General features: G+C 41.9%; 1 protein-coding gene across 1 annotated transcript in view; it reads right to left on the bottom strand.

The window, feature by feature from the left end:
* Positions 1-12,474: 12,474 nt before the first annotated feature.
* Positions 12,475-17,515, bottom strand: part of WDR1 (WD repeat domain 1) — a 35,559-nt gene continuing 30,518 nt past the window's right edge. The window contains exons 11-15 of the mRNA XM_015421183.1: positions 17,351-17,438; positions 16,296-16,406; positions 15,036-15,209; positions 14,347-14,491; positions 12,475-13,434 (exon numbers count right to left, since the gene is read on the bottom strand). Of these exons, the coding sequence (XP_015276669.1) occupies positions 13,325-13,434; positions 14,347-14,491; positions 15,036-15,209; positions 16,296-16,406; positions 17,351-17,438 (628 nt within the window). The 3' untranslated portion in view covers positions 12,475-13,324. The remainder of the gene's footprint in view (positions 13,435-14,346; positions 14,492-15,035; positions 15,210-16,295; positions 16,407-17,350; positions 17,439-17,515) is intronic.

Genomic DNA, 17,515 nt, shown 5'->3' on the forward strand with positions numbered 1-17,515 from the left:
GGCCCCACTGGTGGACCTCCTGATGGCACTGGTATTTCTGGCCACTGTGTGATACAGAGTGTTGGACTGGATGGGCCTTTGGCCTGATCCAACATTGGCATCTCTGATGTTCTTATGTTATCCACTTCTAGTGGCCTGCAGCAGGTACATTTCACGTGGGCCAAACAAAAGTTAACGTGGGCAGAGCTTTTCTGATGTAATCCCCTCCACCCTCCTTGGATGCTGTTTGTCACCAGAGAGTTAACGAACATTAATCTAAAAGATAAGTGCAACTTTTGGGATACATTTTTACAAAGTTTGCCTCCCCTCCTGCCCTTTGGGGCTCCTTTCTTTCTCCGCTTCCTTCACATGTTGGTCTCAATCCAGTTAAAGCTGAAATCAGTGGGATTTAAGTCAATCAAGGTGCATAATGCTTGAAAGGAGCAGCCAATAAATCACAGGTTACACAGCTTAGCAGTTGCTAAGTTTGGCTAGAAGTCATTTGTTTTCAGGACAAATGATGCACATTCAGACATCTTCTGCCACACTTAGGAGGTGCATCCACATGGCAATAATTCCCCCCTCACGCACTCCTTTCTGCTACAAATGCAGAGACATTCACAGTGACCTTGTAATGTCTCTGTGCTTTTCTCGGCATCCCCTTTCACCTGCCATTTCCCCTCCCCAATGCCACTGGAGGGTTGTTTGATGGCTTTTCTGTTTGTCCAATGCAGAGGGTACATTGGACAAAGAGGCTAGTCCCTTCAACCAAGAATTAATGGACATAAGTCTGACATTAGGAACCACAACATTCAAAAGCCAGTGGGGGGAACATTTTAACCTTCCAGTCCCTGACCTAAAAATAGCTGCTCTCTTAGAAAGGCTGCGATCATACGCACAATTAGACCTGACATGGGTGCGAATGCCGGGTGGATTTAAAGGGCACGTTCAGACAACATCATCTGGGAAGCACCCCGCAGCTGTCGGCAACCCGTTCTGCTCTGCCCTCAGAAGCAGAGTTAAAAGACACCGGGGAAAATCCGGTAGTAAATGGGTTGTGATGGGCCACGGACAGACTTTCCCCTGTCTGATCACTCCAGCGCACTCTCATGGCATCAGGGTGGTCTGATCAGGCCATCCTGAATCTATGCTGTCGTTCCCCCCCCCCCTTCACAGTATGCGCATCATCACAAACTCCATAGGGAGCCGTCAGTGTGGAGGTGCGATTCACTGATCCCTCGGTTACGCACATGGGGGGGGAAATGGCACGAACCCCCCCGACTCACCCACAGTTGTGTCTGATCATGCACTGACGGACTGCACCTGCAGCTTCAGAGGGAGGTGTGATTGTGCAACTGCGGGTCAAATTCCTCCGGGGGAAATAGCCTCGCTCCCCCCCCCTTTTTTTCTGGCGTGTGTGACCGCAACCTTGGAGAGACAGCTGAACTGCAACTGATAATGAAGCTCAAGACAATGCATCCACCTAAACTGAATCGAGACCTAGGTTTTCTGTCTCATTACCAATGCTGATTTCTCCACGCCTACTACCCCTCTGCATACCTCACGTAATCCAATCATGCCTGCTATTGTCATTCACTTGGTATTGTCATTTGCCTGCTAATGTCATTTGACATCTGAAAACACTCCACTGTCCAATATATAGGACAGATGGACTCCCATTTTAGCTGTATCTGAAGAAGTGAGCGGTGACTCACGAAAGCTCCTCCCCTGCCACAGATTTTGTTAAAGGTGCTACTGGACTCTTGCTCATTTCTCCTGCTACAGACAGACCAACACAGCTACCCATCTTGATCTAGCTCCATGTAAGGTTAAAGCAGAAAGTGCTAAAGCAGGATTATACCTGAACATCAGGATGACAAAAGTAATGACTGCTGGCTGGGGAATTACACAACTTTAAGGCGGAGAGTGAAGAAACTGAAATAGTTCAAGACTTTCTATTCCTTGGCTCCATCATCAACCAAAAGGGAGACTGCACCCCAAAAAAATCAGAAGGAGACTGAGACTGGGAAGGGCAGCCATGAATGAGATAGAAAAAATCCTTAAGTGTAAGGTGACCACGATCAAGTTAATTCATGCCACAGTATTTCCCCATTACTATGTATGGGTGTGAAAGTTGGACAATGAATACAGCTCACAGGGGGAAAGTTGGTTCATTTGAAATGTGGTGCTGGATGAGTGCTTTACAGATACCATGGATCACCAAAAATACAAATTAGTGATTTCTAGATTAAACCTGAACTCTCCCTAGAAGCTAAAATGACTGAACTGAGGCTATCGTACTTTGGTCACATTATGAGAAGACGAGAGTCACTGGAAAAGAAAACAGTGCTAGCAAAAGCTGACTTCCAGTTTTCGGTGTGGCAGGGATGGTCAGCTGTGGGAGTTGATCTTGAGAAGCAGTTGGATTGCCGGGTCTTTCAGTGGAGTTCGAGGGATCTCAAACTCCATCGGGCTTCCTGGAGAGGAGCCCAAGCAGGGGGCTTGATCCAGACTCCCCATGAGTAATGGCAAGAGGGTAGAAATCCAGGATCACCCTGAAGCAAGACCTTGGCGAGAGCAGCCATTGCAGCCATGGATGCAGAGCTGTGACTGCCGGGGCGAGGGGGAAACTAGCTGACCCCATACAAACAACTAAAGAAGACTTGTAACACCATGAGACTAAAATCTGTGAGTACTTACAAAGCAACAAACTTCTCCATAAGCTTTAAGCCCTTTAAACTTTATAAACACAAAGTTAAGAAGACAGTTGGGTGAAGGGATTCCCCCCCTCCCACCTTCTCCCTTGTAGCGGCTTGGAAAAGAAACATAAAAGGAGCTTCTGAAATAACACTGTGGGCTATGAAAGAGAAATGGTTGATGTCTGAAAATGATCTGCTTAACAGATTCATTGGTTCTGCAACAGTAGACTGTGGATTATAATATTGAACTATTTGGAAAAGTGGTTTCCGTTCTATTGGAAAAAGTTTTATTTTACTGAAGCTTTTCCTCTTTGGATTTACAATTTATAATTTGGAACTATCTGATTTGCAAGAAGAAGATTCCCTAATGGATTACAATTAAACATATTTTAACATTATTTGGATTACAAAATAAAGACAGACATTCATTTTTTGCCTTGGAAAATAAGAGAAGAAGCAAAAAAGAATTGGTAAACTATCTGGAACTCAGTTCTACTTTCCAAATGTCACTTCCTGTGTGATGTAAATTTTAACCTAGTATTGTTATGTCTTTATATGCTTTATCTATCAAAATACGCTCTGTTCTAACAGTACTGTAAACAGGTGATAGCTTTCTTTGAATAAGGTGACAAGAGGTTTCTTTTCTGCTTGTGAGTTATCAATAATAACAATTGTTTTGAAAACATATACAACTGTTTGCCCTTAAAGGTACTGGGAGGGAAGGTGGTCTGAAAAATTCTCTGGTCTTAATATAAAAACTGAACATGTCTAGTGGAATGGGAGGGGGGAAGCTTCCTGGGGCTCCATCTCCAGGGCAAGGTAAATTTGTAGCTGCCAATTTAGCACAAATTTCAGCAAAAGACCTACAAACATTTATTCAAGAGGCAGTAACTTCAGCTGTAACCACAGCATTAGCAGTAGCAGTTGATCCTATAAAAATAAAACAGATTATCTTGTACAACAAATGACACACCATATGGAAGAGGTCTAGAAACAACTTAAAACAAATAGTCAAGAAATTCCAGATTTGACTAAACTAACAAAGTAGAAAACAAATCAGAAGAAATTGAACCCAAACTAGAAACTGTAAAATCTAAACCTCCATGGAAGAAACTCTGATGAAATTGGAACTTGATAAAGCAGCCTATATTTTAAGATTTCAAAACATTCCAGAAAAAAGATAATGAAAATTTTAAAAATGAAATGGCGCAAACACTTGCAAAGTACATGTATACAGAAAATATTGAGGAAGTGCATCATGAGATTGATGTGGCTTATAGAATGAATTCGGCATATGCAAGAAGAAATAAACTCCCTAGAGAGGTACATGTGAGATTTAATAAAAGGACAACAAAAGATAAAATGCTCAAATGAAACATCTCTTCAAATAGAAGACACAGAAATAAAATTTTTAAAAGAAATCCCATGGAGAGTGAGAGAGAAAAGGAAAGAATATATGGAACTTACACAATAAAATTCCATATAGATGGCTACTTCCAGAACGTATCCTTTTTACTTATAAAGATAAAAGATACAGAATCAATTCAACTTTCAAAACAGAAGGTTTTATCAAAACATATGGAGAAGACCTGAAAACAGGAAGTCCAGAGAACACAAGTGGATAACAAATATTTACAAGGAGCATCAGGGACAACAAAAAATACCAGAAAAACCGTAAAGGTTACAACATCCCAAATAGTCACAAGACTTAAACTGAAGCATAAAGAAGGTACCAAACCACAACAGCAAGATGAATAAAAGAGGAGTAAAAATAATCTCAATAAATGTTAATGGATTGAATGCACCCCAAAAAAGAAGACAGATATTTCAACAACTGAAAAAGATGCAATTACACATCATATGTCTACAAGAGACTCATATAAAATATTTGGATCAAAAATATTTGGAAATTTAAAAATTTGGAAAAGTATTTATGTCTTCAGATAAGGAAAAGAAAAAAAGAGGTGTAGTAACATATGTGAAAGAACATTTACACCTGGAGCTGGTATATAGCTCAGAAGATGGAAGAATCCTGATAATTCAAATACAAAGACAAGGTAAAATAACCCTGATTGTAAATATATATGCACCCAACCAACTCCTGCAAGAGCATATATCTAAACAAAATTTTGAGGAAATCTGTCTGATTGGAGACTACAATGCTGTATTTGATAGACTTCTAGACAGAAAAATTACAACTGGAAAACAAGGTATTGAACTTCCCAATACATTTCTACAACTGGCAGAAGAACACAATCTGGCTCAGGGCGGCTTGGTTGACTCTTGGAAAGTGAGAAATCCGACAAAGAAAGATTTTACCTTTTATTCAGCAAGACATAAGTCATATTCAAGAATAGATATATGTTGGATATCAATAACAATTATCAATGACTTAACAGAAGTGGAGATATTGCCAGCAACTTTTGCAGATCATAAACTTGTGATGCTTATACTACAAGATATACCAAAGAAAAACAGATGGTCTTTAAATACATTGCTATTGAAGAATGGAAAATTTGTAACAAAGACTAAAAAGAATTTCAAATGTTTTTCAAACAAAATATTCAGCCAGATATTTCCATTAGAGTGATGTGTGATGCATTTAAGGCTTACGCTAGAGGCTGGATAATTAGAGAAGCTGCATATATCAAAAAACAAAAGATAGAAACATTTACACAAATTAAGAAACAGGAAGAGAAGATGAAACAAGATCCCTCAACTGAAGAAGTAAGAATAAAACTAAAGTTATTACAACACCAAATGAACTGCTTGTTAACACAAGAGACAGCCAAAAAAAAATGTATGCAAAACTATTTTGAAAATGCTAACAAACCGACTAGATGGTTAGTGTACAAACTATGGAAAGAAAAAAAAGGAATATAAAATTTTTAAGAAATAAAGATGGGGAAGAAAAAAATATACATAAAGACTTGAAAAAGATTATTGAAACTTTTTATCAGAAATATCAAAAAAGGGAAGCCACAGGTGAAGTTAAAGATTTTTTTACAAATATATAACTTGAAGAAATTTACTGAAGAACAAAGGAAAATTTTAAATGATCCAATAACTTTCTCAGAATCAACAGAAGCACTAAAAAGCAAAAAAAGGGGAAGACCTCAGGTCCTGATGGCCTTCCGGCAGAATTTTACCATATCTTTGAAGATCAGCTGATAATACCTCTAAAACATGTAATTCAAAATATTTTAGGTAAAGGTAAAGGTTCCCTTGCTCGAAAGCCAGTCGAATCCGACTCTAGGGTTGCGATGCTCATCTCCGTTTCAAAGCCGAAGAGCCAGCACTGTCCGAAGACGTTTCTGTGGTCATGTGGCCGGCATGACTAAACACCAAGGTGCACGGAACACTGTTACCTTCCCACTGAAGTGGTACCTATTTATCTACTTGCAATTTCTTGCTTTCGAACTGCTAGGTTGGCAGGACAAAATATTTTAATTGAAGGCAAAATACCAGAAACTTAGAATGAAGCCCTAATAACCCTGATACACAAACAAAACACACAGAGAGAAATACAAAATTATAGACCAATTTCGTTATTAAATGTGGATTACAAAATTTGGCCACAAGATTGAAAAGACTACTGACACAAATAATCCATCAAGATCAAGCAGGCTTCTTACCAAAAAGGCAATTTAGAAATAATGTAAGAACTATATTAAACATACTTGAATATTTGATTTTCTTAGATGCTGAGAAAGCTTTTCATAATGTCAGCTGGAACTTTATGTTGGAACAATTATTAATTTCACAATGTGGCAAAAACTTTTTTACAATGGTTAAAACAATCTATTAAAAAACCAAGCAAAGGTCATTGTCAATGGAGATTTATAATAAAATATTGAGACACAGAAAGGAACTAGACAAGGCTGTCCACTTTCACCATTATTATTTATATTTGTGCTTGAAATATTGAATGATATTATCAGAGAAGATACCTACATTACCGGTCTTAAAATAAGAGCAGAATAATATAAATTGCAAGCATTTGCAGATGACTTGGGTTTTATTTTAGAAAACCCATTGGACTTTATTACACAATTATTAAAGGTTTTGTAGGAATAGGGTCTGAAAATTAATTTTAATAAAACAAAGATGTTAACAAAAATATGACTGAACTGCAAATTCAAACAAACAGATGCAGTTCCTTGCTGAAGGACAACTACTTGGAACTCATAGTGGACCTTACAAAAAGACTTGGAAAAATGGAAAATTTTACAAATATCCCTGATGGGAAGAATAATCAGCAGAACAAATGGAAAAAAATGCCAGGTGAGAGGTGACCGGTTTATTATTATGCAAAGCCCCTACACATTTCGCCACACAGGCTTTGTCAGGGGGATCAGAGAATTCACCTAGTGCTGGGCCTGTCCACAGCTTTTAAATTCCCTGCTGAGAACAGCAAGAGAAACCAGAATAATGGAACAGAGTAAAAGACATACAGTTTGGTGTAGTGGTTAAGTGCACGGACTCTAATCTGGGAGAACCGGGTTTGATTCCCCACTCCTCCACATGCAGCTGCTGGCGTGACCTTGGGTCAGTCACAAGCTCTGGCACAGCAAGAGCGGTTTCTGTAAAGAGCTCTCTCAGCCCCACCGACCTTACAGGGTGTCTGTTGTGGGGAAGGGAAAGGAGTATGTAAGCCGCTCTGAGACTCCAAGTGAAGGGCGGGGTATAAATCCAATCTCTTCTTCTTCTTCTTCCTTACCTTCATACAAATGCTAATAGATTTGGCAGGATAGTGGGTGGGTCAAGATCTTCCCCTCTCCCCCCTTCAAACAGAGAACAGAGATTTGGAGGTGTTGAATGCCAGAGGAACTTCAGGAAGGAGATTCCTAGAGATTGCCAGGAAATGCCTCTGACCTGGCATGACCCGGTCAGTGGGTGGAGAAACAGATATGATAAAAACTCCTTAGAGGGGGAAGAGCTGTTTTCCCCCTTGGGAACTGAGAGCAGCCAGGACTCCCAACTAAGGAGGAAGCCATTGACCATGTGACTGGCCTGGACAGCTGAAACAAGCTTCAAAATATGGGAGACTCTGTAGGGATTTATAACTTCTTAAGCTTAAGAAGCCTGTCCTATTTCAACATCTGATAGGGTATGTATAAAGAGAGGGACAGAGGATTTGCATTTTACCCATATTTCTTTTGTATCCCTTGCTCAGTCTAGTGCTGTGCTAAAAGTATGATTGTAAACATTTTATTTTTAACAAATACTTTATAACTTTTGAGGCTGGCAGTGGTTTTCCGTATCACATAGACCTCCACTATCTCGAACACACTATTTTAAAAGGAGCGCCAGGGGAAGGCAGGCAGTTGGCAAGTGGCTATCCCTGAAGGGCAATTCTGTACAGATTTCAGGTGGTGGTGGTGAGCTACCTTTGAGAGTGGAAGAAAAACCTCTCCAGGTGTTGAGAAAAACCTAGGAAGGCAGGGCAGAATAGGGCCGGCAGGTCAGAGCAGGCCCATTCCACCACACATGTTCATGTGTCCCTTCTCATATTGCAGCCACCAGAACCCCCAGCATTAATACACACATATAGAGGCGACAGATGGCAGGGTCTCAATAAATTGCTTTCAGCATTCCACAACTAAGAAAACATCAATCTCCAATTTTGACATATTTATTTCCTTCACTGTTCCCCCCCCCCATTCGAACCCAAACATATGGAAACCATATAAACTAAGCTTATTATCCCTGTTTGATCCTTGAATCTGTTAAACATCTCCATTATGCTGTATGATAATTTACTGCTCACTCACTATCTATATGTATCGACTGGTAATTCCCATTTTTGTTTGTCTCTGCCTTGAGTCTAATTGGCCCTTCCTGGCAACTAAACCCACGACCCTTTCTAATCCCATATGTAATGGCTGAGGAAATTCTGTTTCACTGTATATGAAGCGCACACACAAAAATTATACCTTGAATAAAACTTTGTTGGCTTTAAAGGTGCCACAGGAGTCAAACTTTGTTCAACTTTCGAATGTTTTCTTAGCATAGTTTGCATATAACACAACAAACCTTTATTGGCATAACAACAGCAGCCGCCTTAGGTACAGAGGTGGTAGGCATGCAAAACAGTTAATTCACTACCCCTTCTGTCAAAAAAGAACTTCTCCTATACGCTCTGTAAAGGAAGTTTGCCACCTCTTCGATGGTATCCGCCCTGTTTGAGGCTAGAAGGTTCATTATCTTTCCTCAGATTTGCCCTCCAGGGTTTGCAGTATAGGGCCAAGGTGATAAGCGCGCAAATCCTGGTAAAATCTAAAAGTCAGAAGTACATGGTCCGTTCCTTCAATCTCCTTTAGCCCACAGGGACATAACCTATCCGGGAATTGTATTTTTTTTTTAAATCCCTCATACAAAACAGCTGAGGGGAGCACATTAAAATGGGCCAGCGTGAATACCCTTCTAATATAGGGATCAATCAGACAGGAAAAATACTCTGGCAGCATCCCATTAAGAGAAATCCCCCAATGAATGGTAGAGCAACGCCCAGTAGCAAGGCTTCTAAGTTCTTGCATTTCTATATCAATCAATCTGTTTAATCATGCCAAAAGCGTACTTCTCCGAAAGAAGGATCAACTCATCCATGCTGAGCCCCATCAGTGCAATTTTCCCTTCAACAGGTCTCAACCAATCTGATGGGTGAGATTTGCATAGCATATAAGCAATGAGACTATTAGGCTCACTTCTATAGAGGGGGAGCAGTGGTGCAGGCTGTAAAAGCCTGCAGTAATCTATCACCGAACAGCCATAAGTTCGAGTCCCACCGCAGCCAGGATGAGGTCCCTGTCCTTGTCCCAGCTCCCACCCACCCAGCGGTTCGAAAGCCCTTAGGCAAATAGGTACCCACTCCTAGGAGCGGGGGGCACCTTCCTTCCAGTGAATTGGAGTGCAGCGGCAGCGGCGGCTGAGTGGTGGCAGCGAACAACGACGGGCGGCGATTCGGCGAACATGGCGGCGGTCCGGCGGCAAGCAGCAAGCGACTCGGGCAGAGATTGCTCCAGGGGACGCGGCGACATGACGACATGGCACGGCCGGAGCCAATAGGACGGAGAACAGCTGCTGCAGTTGTCGCACAGCTGCACGCCACGAGGACCACTCCAGAAGTAGTTGCTGTGAGAAAGAAAGACCTTTGCCGAGACACCATCGCCTGGAAACAGAAAGAACCCACCACGGAAGAACAACATAGGAAGACCACTGCTGCTTAGGTGCCCCTCCCCTAGTTAGGTGATTTAAATATGTCTCTGTAAACCGCTCCAAGCCCTCAGGAAGAAGCGGTATATAAGTTGAATGTGTAATGTAATGTAATGTAATAGAGGAGGCGCAGCCAAAATTTAAAAGTTGAGAGCCATGCTCTGAGCCCGCATGAGTGGGAAAAAGTGATCAATAAATTGAAAGTATTATTAATATTATTATGCTTTAGTGACTAAGCATCACTGGTTTGTCTCAAGGCATATTGCCGCATAAGGTACGCAAGTTGGGAGCCCTAGAATTTTTGTAAGAAATTTGGATTGAACACTTTCAACTGTTTTATTAAAAGCAGAGATCCAAATTGGGGCACTGTAGAGTAGTTTTGTCATGCAAAATAGCCCCCATTTCTTTTGTCTGCTTGCAGTTCACTTGACCAAACTTTGTCAAAGAGGATTCTGGGTCTGTGAAGGCCTGGAATGTCCTATCTAAGAATTGATTCCCTTTCGTATAATAAAAGCGGGAAATTGCAAGTACACTGCTATTCACTGATTTTACACCCTCCTTAGTGTGGCCAGTTCCATTTTCAGGCCCCTTTAGCGGTGTATGGAATACAGAAGCTAGCGGAGTTGTGTGTTAACTTAGAAACGCCTGGCTTGCCAGTCTCAAGGGCTTGGTGGGACAGAGATTTCCAGCCTCTTCACTGCCCAAATGGTCCTCTAGAGCAGCCCATCTGGTCCCACTCAGTACCAGTGAGTCTGAATGGATTTGCATTCCGCAGGGTGCTGAAGTTCGTTATTGTTGGGTGCAGAGTGAGTGCCCCCTCCTGTTTTTCTACGGCTTCTAGGCTTGCAAAAATATACATTTGGCCAACCACGTACCTTGCACAAGTGGAAGTTTACATGCACACTTAAACATATTGAGGTGCTGTGCTATATAGCCACTAGGAAAAATATGATCCAATAAAACCTATTTTCCATCCCTTAGTGGGAAGCCTGGAAACGTAACTTGACAGTAATCTACACACAGTGGTACTTATCAAATCTGTTCCCATCATCACTCGGCCACTGAATTGGAAAATCAACAGCCTCTTAAAATCCTCACTTACAGGGGACTGTTCCATGGAGGATTTAGCAATATACCAGCAACTCACTCTACCCGAATGTCAAGGAACCATCAATCACTGTTTTTCTAGACATTTGCCACAGCTGCTTTGAAATCAACCAGTCTTTTAAATCTTGATGTGCTAAATGCTCTCAAATGCATCTTTCTGTTTGCATTGAATTCTGTAAGAATAGCTCCACTTCAAAAATCTAGTTTAGAGAGGGTGTGTGTGAGTGTAGCAGGTACTGAGCAAAATGGTCACTTCACACACCTTAGAATTCCATCTAAAAATGTGACTGTGACCAACAGGTTAGGCTTCACCATTCCTTAAGAGTGACCAGTTAGTGCTTTGGGATGTTGAGTGAGGCAGTTGGAAAGCAGCAGTTCAGTTGGCAGCTAGGGAGGAGGCAGTGAAGGATTGAGGAGGATCCTAAAATAGGGAAATAGCCCAAGGAAAGGGGGGAGGGGTGATGGAACCTGTGTATATTCCCTCCTCCACAGACTGTAGTACTTTTGTGTCAAATAAGCTTGTGCCTGTTTTATCTAAGGAGTGACAGCCAAAAAACAATCTCTCCCAACAGTTACAAACACCTTTCGGTAGAACAGGAAAGCTATCTATTGTATATAGTTATATGAAGTTTCCCTCATTCCTGTTGCCTTTTCACCTGCCAAAGTTAAAAACGGAAACTTCCCTGACAGTCAGACTTGCCCATTTTCTAAAACACTTTGTGTGTTGTGAATTCATATCAGCCCCTTGTGTGCCATATTCAGACATATACAAAAAGGTTTTTTAGTTCCTCAGCCTCCTACATTGGGTCATAATACATCTATATACATTAACATCTGTAGGGGCAGTGGAAGAAAAAAGAGGCACTCACAAATTAAAAAAGAGTGGGAAGTGTCATAGGGACATACAGGTGTCTGAAAGCATGTACATCACAAAGGTATCCCCTCATAAGACAATGTGTAAAGTCAGAATTCAGAAGCTACAGCATTAAAATAATCAGCCATTTCATTTTAACAATGTAGCATGAAGCATGTTAAAAGCAAGCAAGGTCACCATGGAAGCCCGGGGACGTGATGAGGAGCCAGGCAATGGCAAACCACCGATGAACAACTCTTGCCTCGAAAACCCTACAGGGTCACGATAAGTTAGCTGTGACTTGATGGCCAAAACAAACAAACAAACAAGTTCTCCCCCCCCCCAATATTTCCATCAATGGTCAAAATGATGATGATTTTATTCACGCATATGGATATGAACAAACGCTCTTGGTGTGCTTTGGTTCTTAAACTTGGGGACAATGGGTGGAAGGAAGCCTTAACCAGGTGGGTGAGACTGGGTTGGACTGAAGCCCTTTTAAGTGCAAACCTTTCAGTTCTTTAGGTTGGTTCAAGTTTTCAGGTTGTTCAGTACTGCAATGATCAACTCCACTCACGATACTTTATTTTACTTTAATTCCCGTACTGGGAAACAGGTGTTTTTTTATAATTACTGTAAATTTTCTTACATCAACATATTTCTCCTTAGGAAACAAGTATATTTAAAGCATATCTAGGAGCATCCCTTCCCTGACAGCAAAATTACGAGCAAATAATCTCATTTGTTCAAAAACGTAACAAAGGCATAACTTTAAAAGAAAAGAAAAAAGCCTTGACATTTGTCTGTAAACTTCAAACTCTGAAAGAACATCAAAATACACACCCCTCCCCACCACATTTCTGTCTCAAAATAATCTTAAAATAACCACAAATATGAACAAGAAAATACAGAAAAAGTTTATTATTACGATGTACCCCATTTTGTCATCTGGTGAAGGAAAACAGTTCTGTGCATTACAGACAAGCAACGTAATCATAGACAGTAGCTGCACACCACTTGGATCGGTTTCAGGATCACAACTAGGATTCTTATCATGACGGTTAGTACAGAAATGTTCTGCAATTAGAAAAAATGAGAGTTCTCCCATGCTGTACAATATCACGTGCAAGTGTGTGTTTGTGTGATTACAAAATAAGGAACCAGACCAGTTTCATATCTTCTATGCTGACCGGCTAGGCTGCAGCTCCTGGAATGTTCAGCACACACACAAAAAGAAGATTTTATAAGTTTCAGACATAATTTAAGTGCTTCACATGTGCAAACCGTTACCGACTAAAGCTCTTGAAGATCATTTAATTACAGATATGAACACCCTCTGCAAAGATATGAGAATATGCTATAGGACCCCAGAGGTCATAACAGATTTATTCATTTATTTATTTTTTTAAAGAAAGAAAAGCTATATTTTCATCACCCCAGTAGTTCTACTCCCTGATGAGGACATCCTGATTCATTTGTAGGAAATGGACCACTCTTTGACGGATGCGTCGTGTGATGTTGTGACCAAGGTGTGTTCATCCAGCCATGCCAAGCTGCTCACGTGATGTAACCGGTGGGCATCTGACAAAGGGAAATAAGGCAGAAAGGCCCAGTGAGACCGGGGTCCAGTCTCACTCTGAATGAGAGGGCATTCTGGCACCACTTTGACCTCGTCTTCAGGCATGGGTGTGCAAACCCCAACTGCCACCATTTCCTTGCCTGGCGTGTACCTGTCCAGGACATTTTCCCGCCTGTCAGACTCCCTGTGCATTTTGCATTTTACAGCTCACCTGTCATTGGGAGAGGAGGTTCCTCTATCCCTCTTTGATGTGCCGGGGCTTGTCACCCTAGCAATGCCAAATGTCCTGGCTTCTCAAATGTCTGTGATCCTGTTTTCCTTACTAGGTAAAGGCTACTTGCCTACGGGGGAAGGGGGGGGGTTGACGGTTAGTTCTGGCGGGCAAATACCGTGGGGTGATTGGGTCCTGATCTTTAGTGCCTTTACTTTAATCCACTGTATCTACAACCTTTGCGCGTTTAACTTCAGTCCTAACAATGTGTCTAGGATGGTATCTATCAACTGTCTCAATAAAGTTAGCTTTCTACAAACTGGCTGGTGTTGAGAACTGATTTAACCAGGAACCTGACACCGCCAAGGTTTCACATGCCTCACACTCTAGCTCCCATGCCGGGCTCTGGTTTTGCTGGGAGCAGGAATTGTAGGGAATAGCGAGAACCTTGAGGCAAGGGACAAGAATCTAGGGAGGCCGTGTTTAGACACAAGTGATCATGCCCTAGGAAAGAGCACCAGGCAAGAAGGTAGCATGGGCAAGGGTGTGTGTGTGTGTGGCAGGACAAAACAAGAGGTTTTGCGCACAGAAGGAGCCGAGTTCTACCTGGAGGGCCCCCAATTAAGCCATACTGGAGAACCAAAAAGGGGACAATGCTGTTTCCTCAACAGAAAATCTCTGTGACAGAAGAGCATAGAATTACCTGGTATTTTGACTCTGGTCTCTGGGTCACTCAGTGTCCAAACATACACCATCATATCCATACCCCCAGAAGCAAAATGTTCATTATCTGGTGACCAGGCAATGCAAACAATTTTTGCATGGTGTCCATAGAAGACATTATGTTCCTATGTAGAAAGAGAAAACAAAACGAAACCACCACAGTGTAAGGAAGGCAATGCAATTTTAAACTAGCTGTTATGACTTTAAACCCTAAATAAATAAATATAAATAAATATATATAAATAATATTTAATGGATTTGGTTTGCTGGTTCCATGACTGGTCATAGGACTCATTACCTGAACATAGTCAAATATTCCACAAAGCCAAGGGAAGTCCTGCATTGGTGGCGCTTTATTATAGCAGTATTTGCTAGTAAGGGCAAGAGTGAATGCTGCTTCCCCCCCGCTCTGCAGCAATGGGGAGGGGGCAGGCCTAGCAGTGCCATGCCCTACTGGACACATGTTATAACTGCAGGCATCTTCGAACTGGAACTGCTTGTTGCCTCCATAGAACTGCCTTTAATGAAAAGCTGATTTTAATTTCTGTTTTTAAAGCAAAGTAGCCACAATTATTTTTAATTTCCTTTTTGGGGGGGGAATGAGAAACGATTATGCTCAGGAAAGGCAAGCGGCACACTCAAGGGTCGAGGTGTCCGAAGGGTCCTTACCGCGTAGCCATCAGCAACGCTGAACACAGTGACCACCTTGCTGGCGTCCGTCACGGCGAGAAAGGCACCGTCGTGAGAGTATGCCAGGTCAGTCACAGGACCCTTCGCTTCCAAAGTCTTCTCCTCTCTTTGTAAGGAAGAGCCCTGGATTGCATACAGATAGACGTTGCCATCCTGGAAAATGAAACATAGCAAGGTAAAGCCCTAATCAACATAACGAGGTGCAGGTCTTCAAGCGGCAAAGTTTCCCAGCATGTACTCAGAAGGAGCTTGCAACTATATTGTACATCTCTGTAGTGTTATAGGTTGGCGAATGCTCCGCTTTGGAAATTGTGATTGGAGAGGATGACGTCTGATGGTCAGGCTAAGAGGGTATTAAGATGGTACAGATTTGATAATTTACAAGAAAACAGGTAAAAATAATGTTAAAAGTAAAAATAGAGATAAAGGTACCAATAGAATATTAATGGTATATTAAAGTTCTAAAAAGTGAAGAAGATAGAAAGGGAAAAGATAAAAATGTTAATTAGGAATTTAAACCCCTATATTGAAAGCAAAGAAATAGCAAGACATAGGTGATGGTTAAGGTACAACTTTGAAAGATTTACAATACAGATAAGAATTTTGGGTACAGCTTTGAAAGATCATAACCCTTAGTAAGATTTAGTGATATATGCACTGAACTGATAGAGAGTGAATACTATGATGGAGAAAAGGGAAGTTATTATGTATTAAGGATGTGAAGAACATGTTACTCTGTGTTGCTAGAAAGAATTAAGTGTTGTGCAAGGAGTTTGTAATTATGTAATCTTCCTGATGATCTTGTATTTGTATTCGATATAGGCTTATAAAATCAAACAGATATATATATTTTTTAAAAGGACATAGCTAAGCTGGAAAAGGTACAGGCTGCTGGCCATTCACTACAAAAGGAAACTAAGCAAGGGGGAAAATTGCAGCAGCTTAAATGAGCTGGGGATAACAAGCAGGGAGGCTGAGGAGAGCACCTGAAATCCCTTGAAACAGAAGGAGGTTTGAGTCCAGTGGCACCTTTAAGACCAACAAAGTTCCTCCTCCACATGAAGCCTGCTGGGTGACCTTGGGCCAGTCCCAGTTCTCTCAGAGCTCTCTCAGCCCCACCTACCTCTCACAAGGTGTCTGTTGAGGGGGGAGGAAGGGAAGGCAATCGGGAGCCCTGCTGAGACTCCTCAAGGAGAGAAAAGCGGAGCATAAGAACCTACTCTGCTTCTTCATTCTTACCGTTCCTCCAACGGCTGCTGTACCACCTCCTGGGTGAACGGCAACAACTTCCGGTTCAAAGCCAGGGTTATTGATGGTAAAGCACTTCTTCTTATCCTTCATCAGGACAATCTGTAATTGCAGAGCCATGGTTGAGGCATACTGAGCTACTGACCAAGCAACGAATGACAACACTTCTATACGAAGGGTCTTGCAAAGAGGCCACGCACCCCTGTTCACCACCAAGAGACTTCTGACTGGAGTTTACTTCACAACACCAGCAGCAGCCCAGGTGTCCCTGATCACGTGGATCTTTCCTGCTCCATTCCTGCCCTGCCTGGAAGGGGAAAGACCCACCAGAGCAGCCCCTTGATACAGGTCGCCTTTCACAAATACCGCAGCTATCAGCTACGGCTCCGTTGGTGTTCAAAGGAGTGCAGGGGCAGGAGCAAGATTAAGTCTTAATTCATTTTATTAATCAACAGGACGACTACAATCTAAACATTCAGCTCTCACCACACGTGCAGCGCACAATCCTCAAATGGATGGCAAAGTGATCCACCTGGTCCCCAGAGGAAAAACAGATGGAGAAAACTGAGGCGTGCTGCCTAGCGGCCCCCCGCCCCCAGGGCCAGAAGCAACCGCCCAGGACGGCCTTGTCGGACTGGATCCACTGCAAAGTTTTCACGTATAAGCCCCACTGAGATACTGAAGAACAGTGGGAGACCTGCAAGTGCTCTTCTGTGATTTCAACAGGGCTTTTGCAGAGGAATTTCTCAGCTTAGAGTGGTTCCAACCGTGCTTGTGTAGGCCTTTGTAGGTCCTGCCAAAATGTCCACCATATTGTATGGCTTTTTAAAGCAAGCACGTTGCTTCTTGGTGATCTGAGAAACACTACAGCGTTATGTTTAGCTGGGCAACAGGTACCAAATCTCACTCAAATGGCTACCAAGAATACTCCAGGAAAATGGGAGGCATCCCTAAACTTAACACTCAAAGCGCAAAATCTGAATTCTAATTTAAAACCTTCAGTAATTATACTGCATTACGGCATAAGTGTTTGTTTCGATACGCACTTCTCCAATGCATACGACCACAGTATATCCACCAGGTCCAACTGCTATACATTTTGGCTGAACATCCATTTTTATAACATCTTGGCCACTGGAAAAAAGAGAAAGAAGACGTTTTATAAGTCCTCCTAATGCAATTCAGTTTTATAAGACCTAATTTTGCCCTGA

Source organism: Gekko japonicus, unplaced genomic scaffold (genome assembly GCF_001447785.1).
Source record: "Gekko japonicus isolate JY-2015 unplaced genomic scaffold, Gekko_japonicus_V1.1 scaffold91, whole genome shotgun sequence".
In the NCBI taxonomy this organism is placed as follows: Eukaryota; Metazoa; Chordata; class Lepidosauria; order Squamata; family Gekkonidae; genus Gekko; species Gekko japonicus.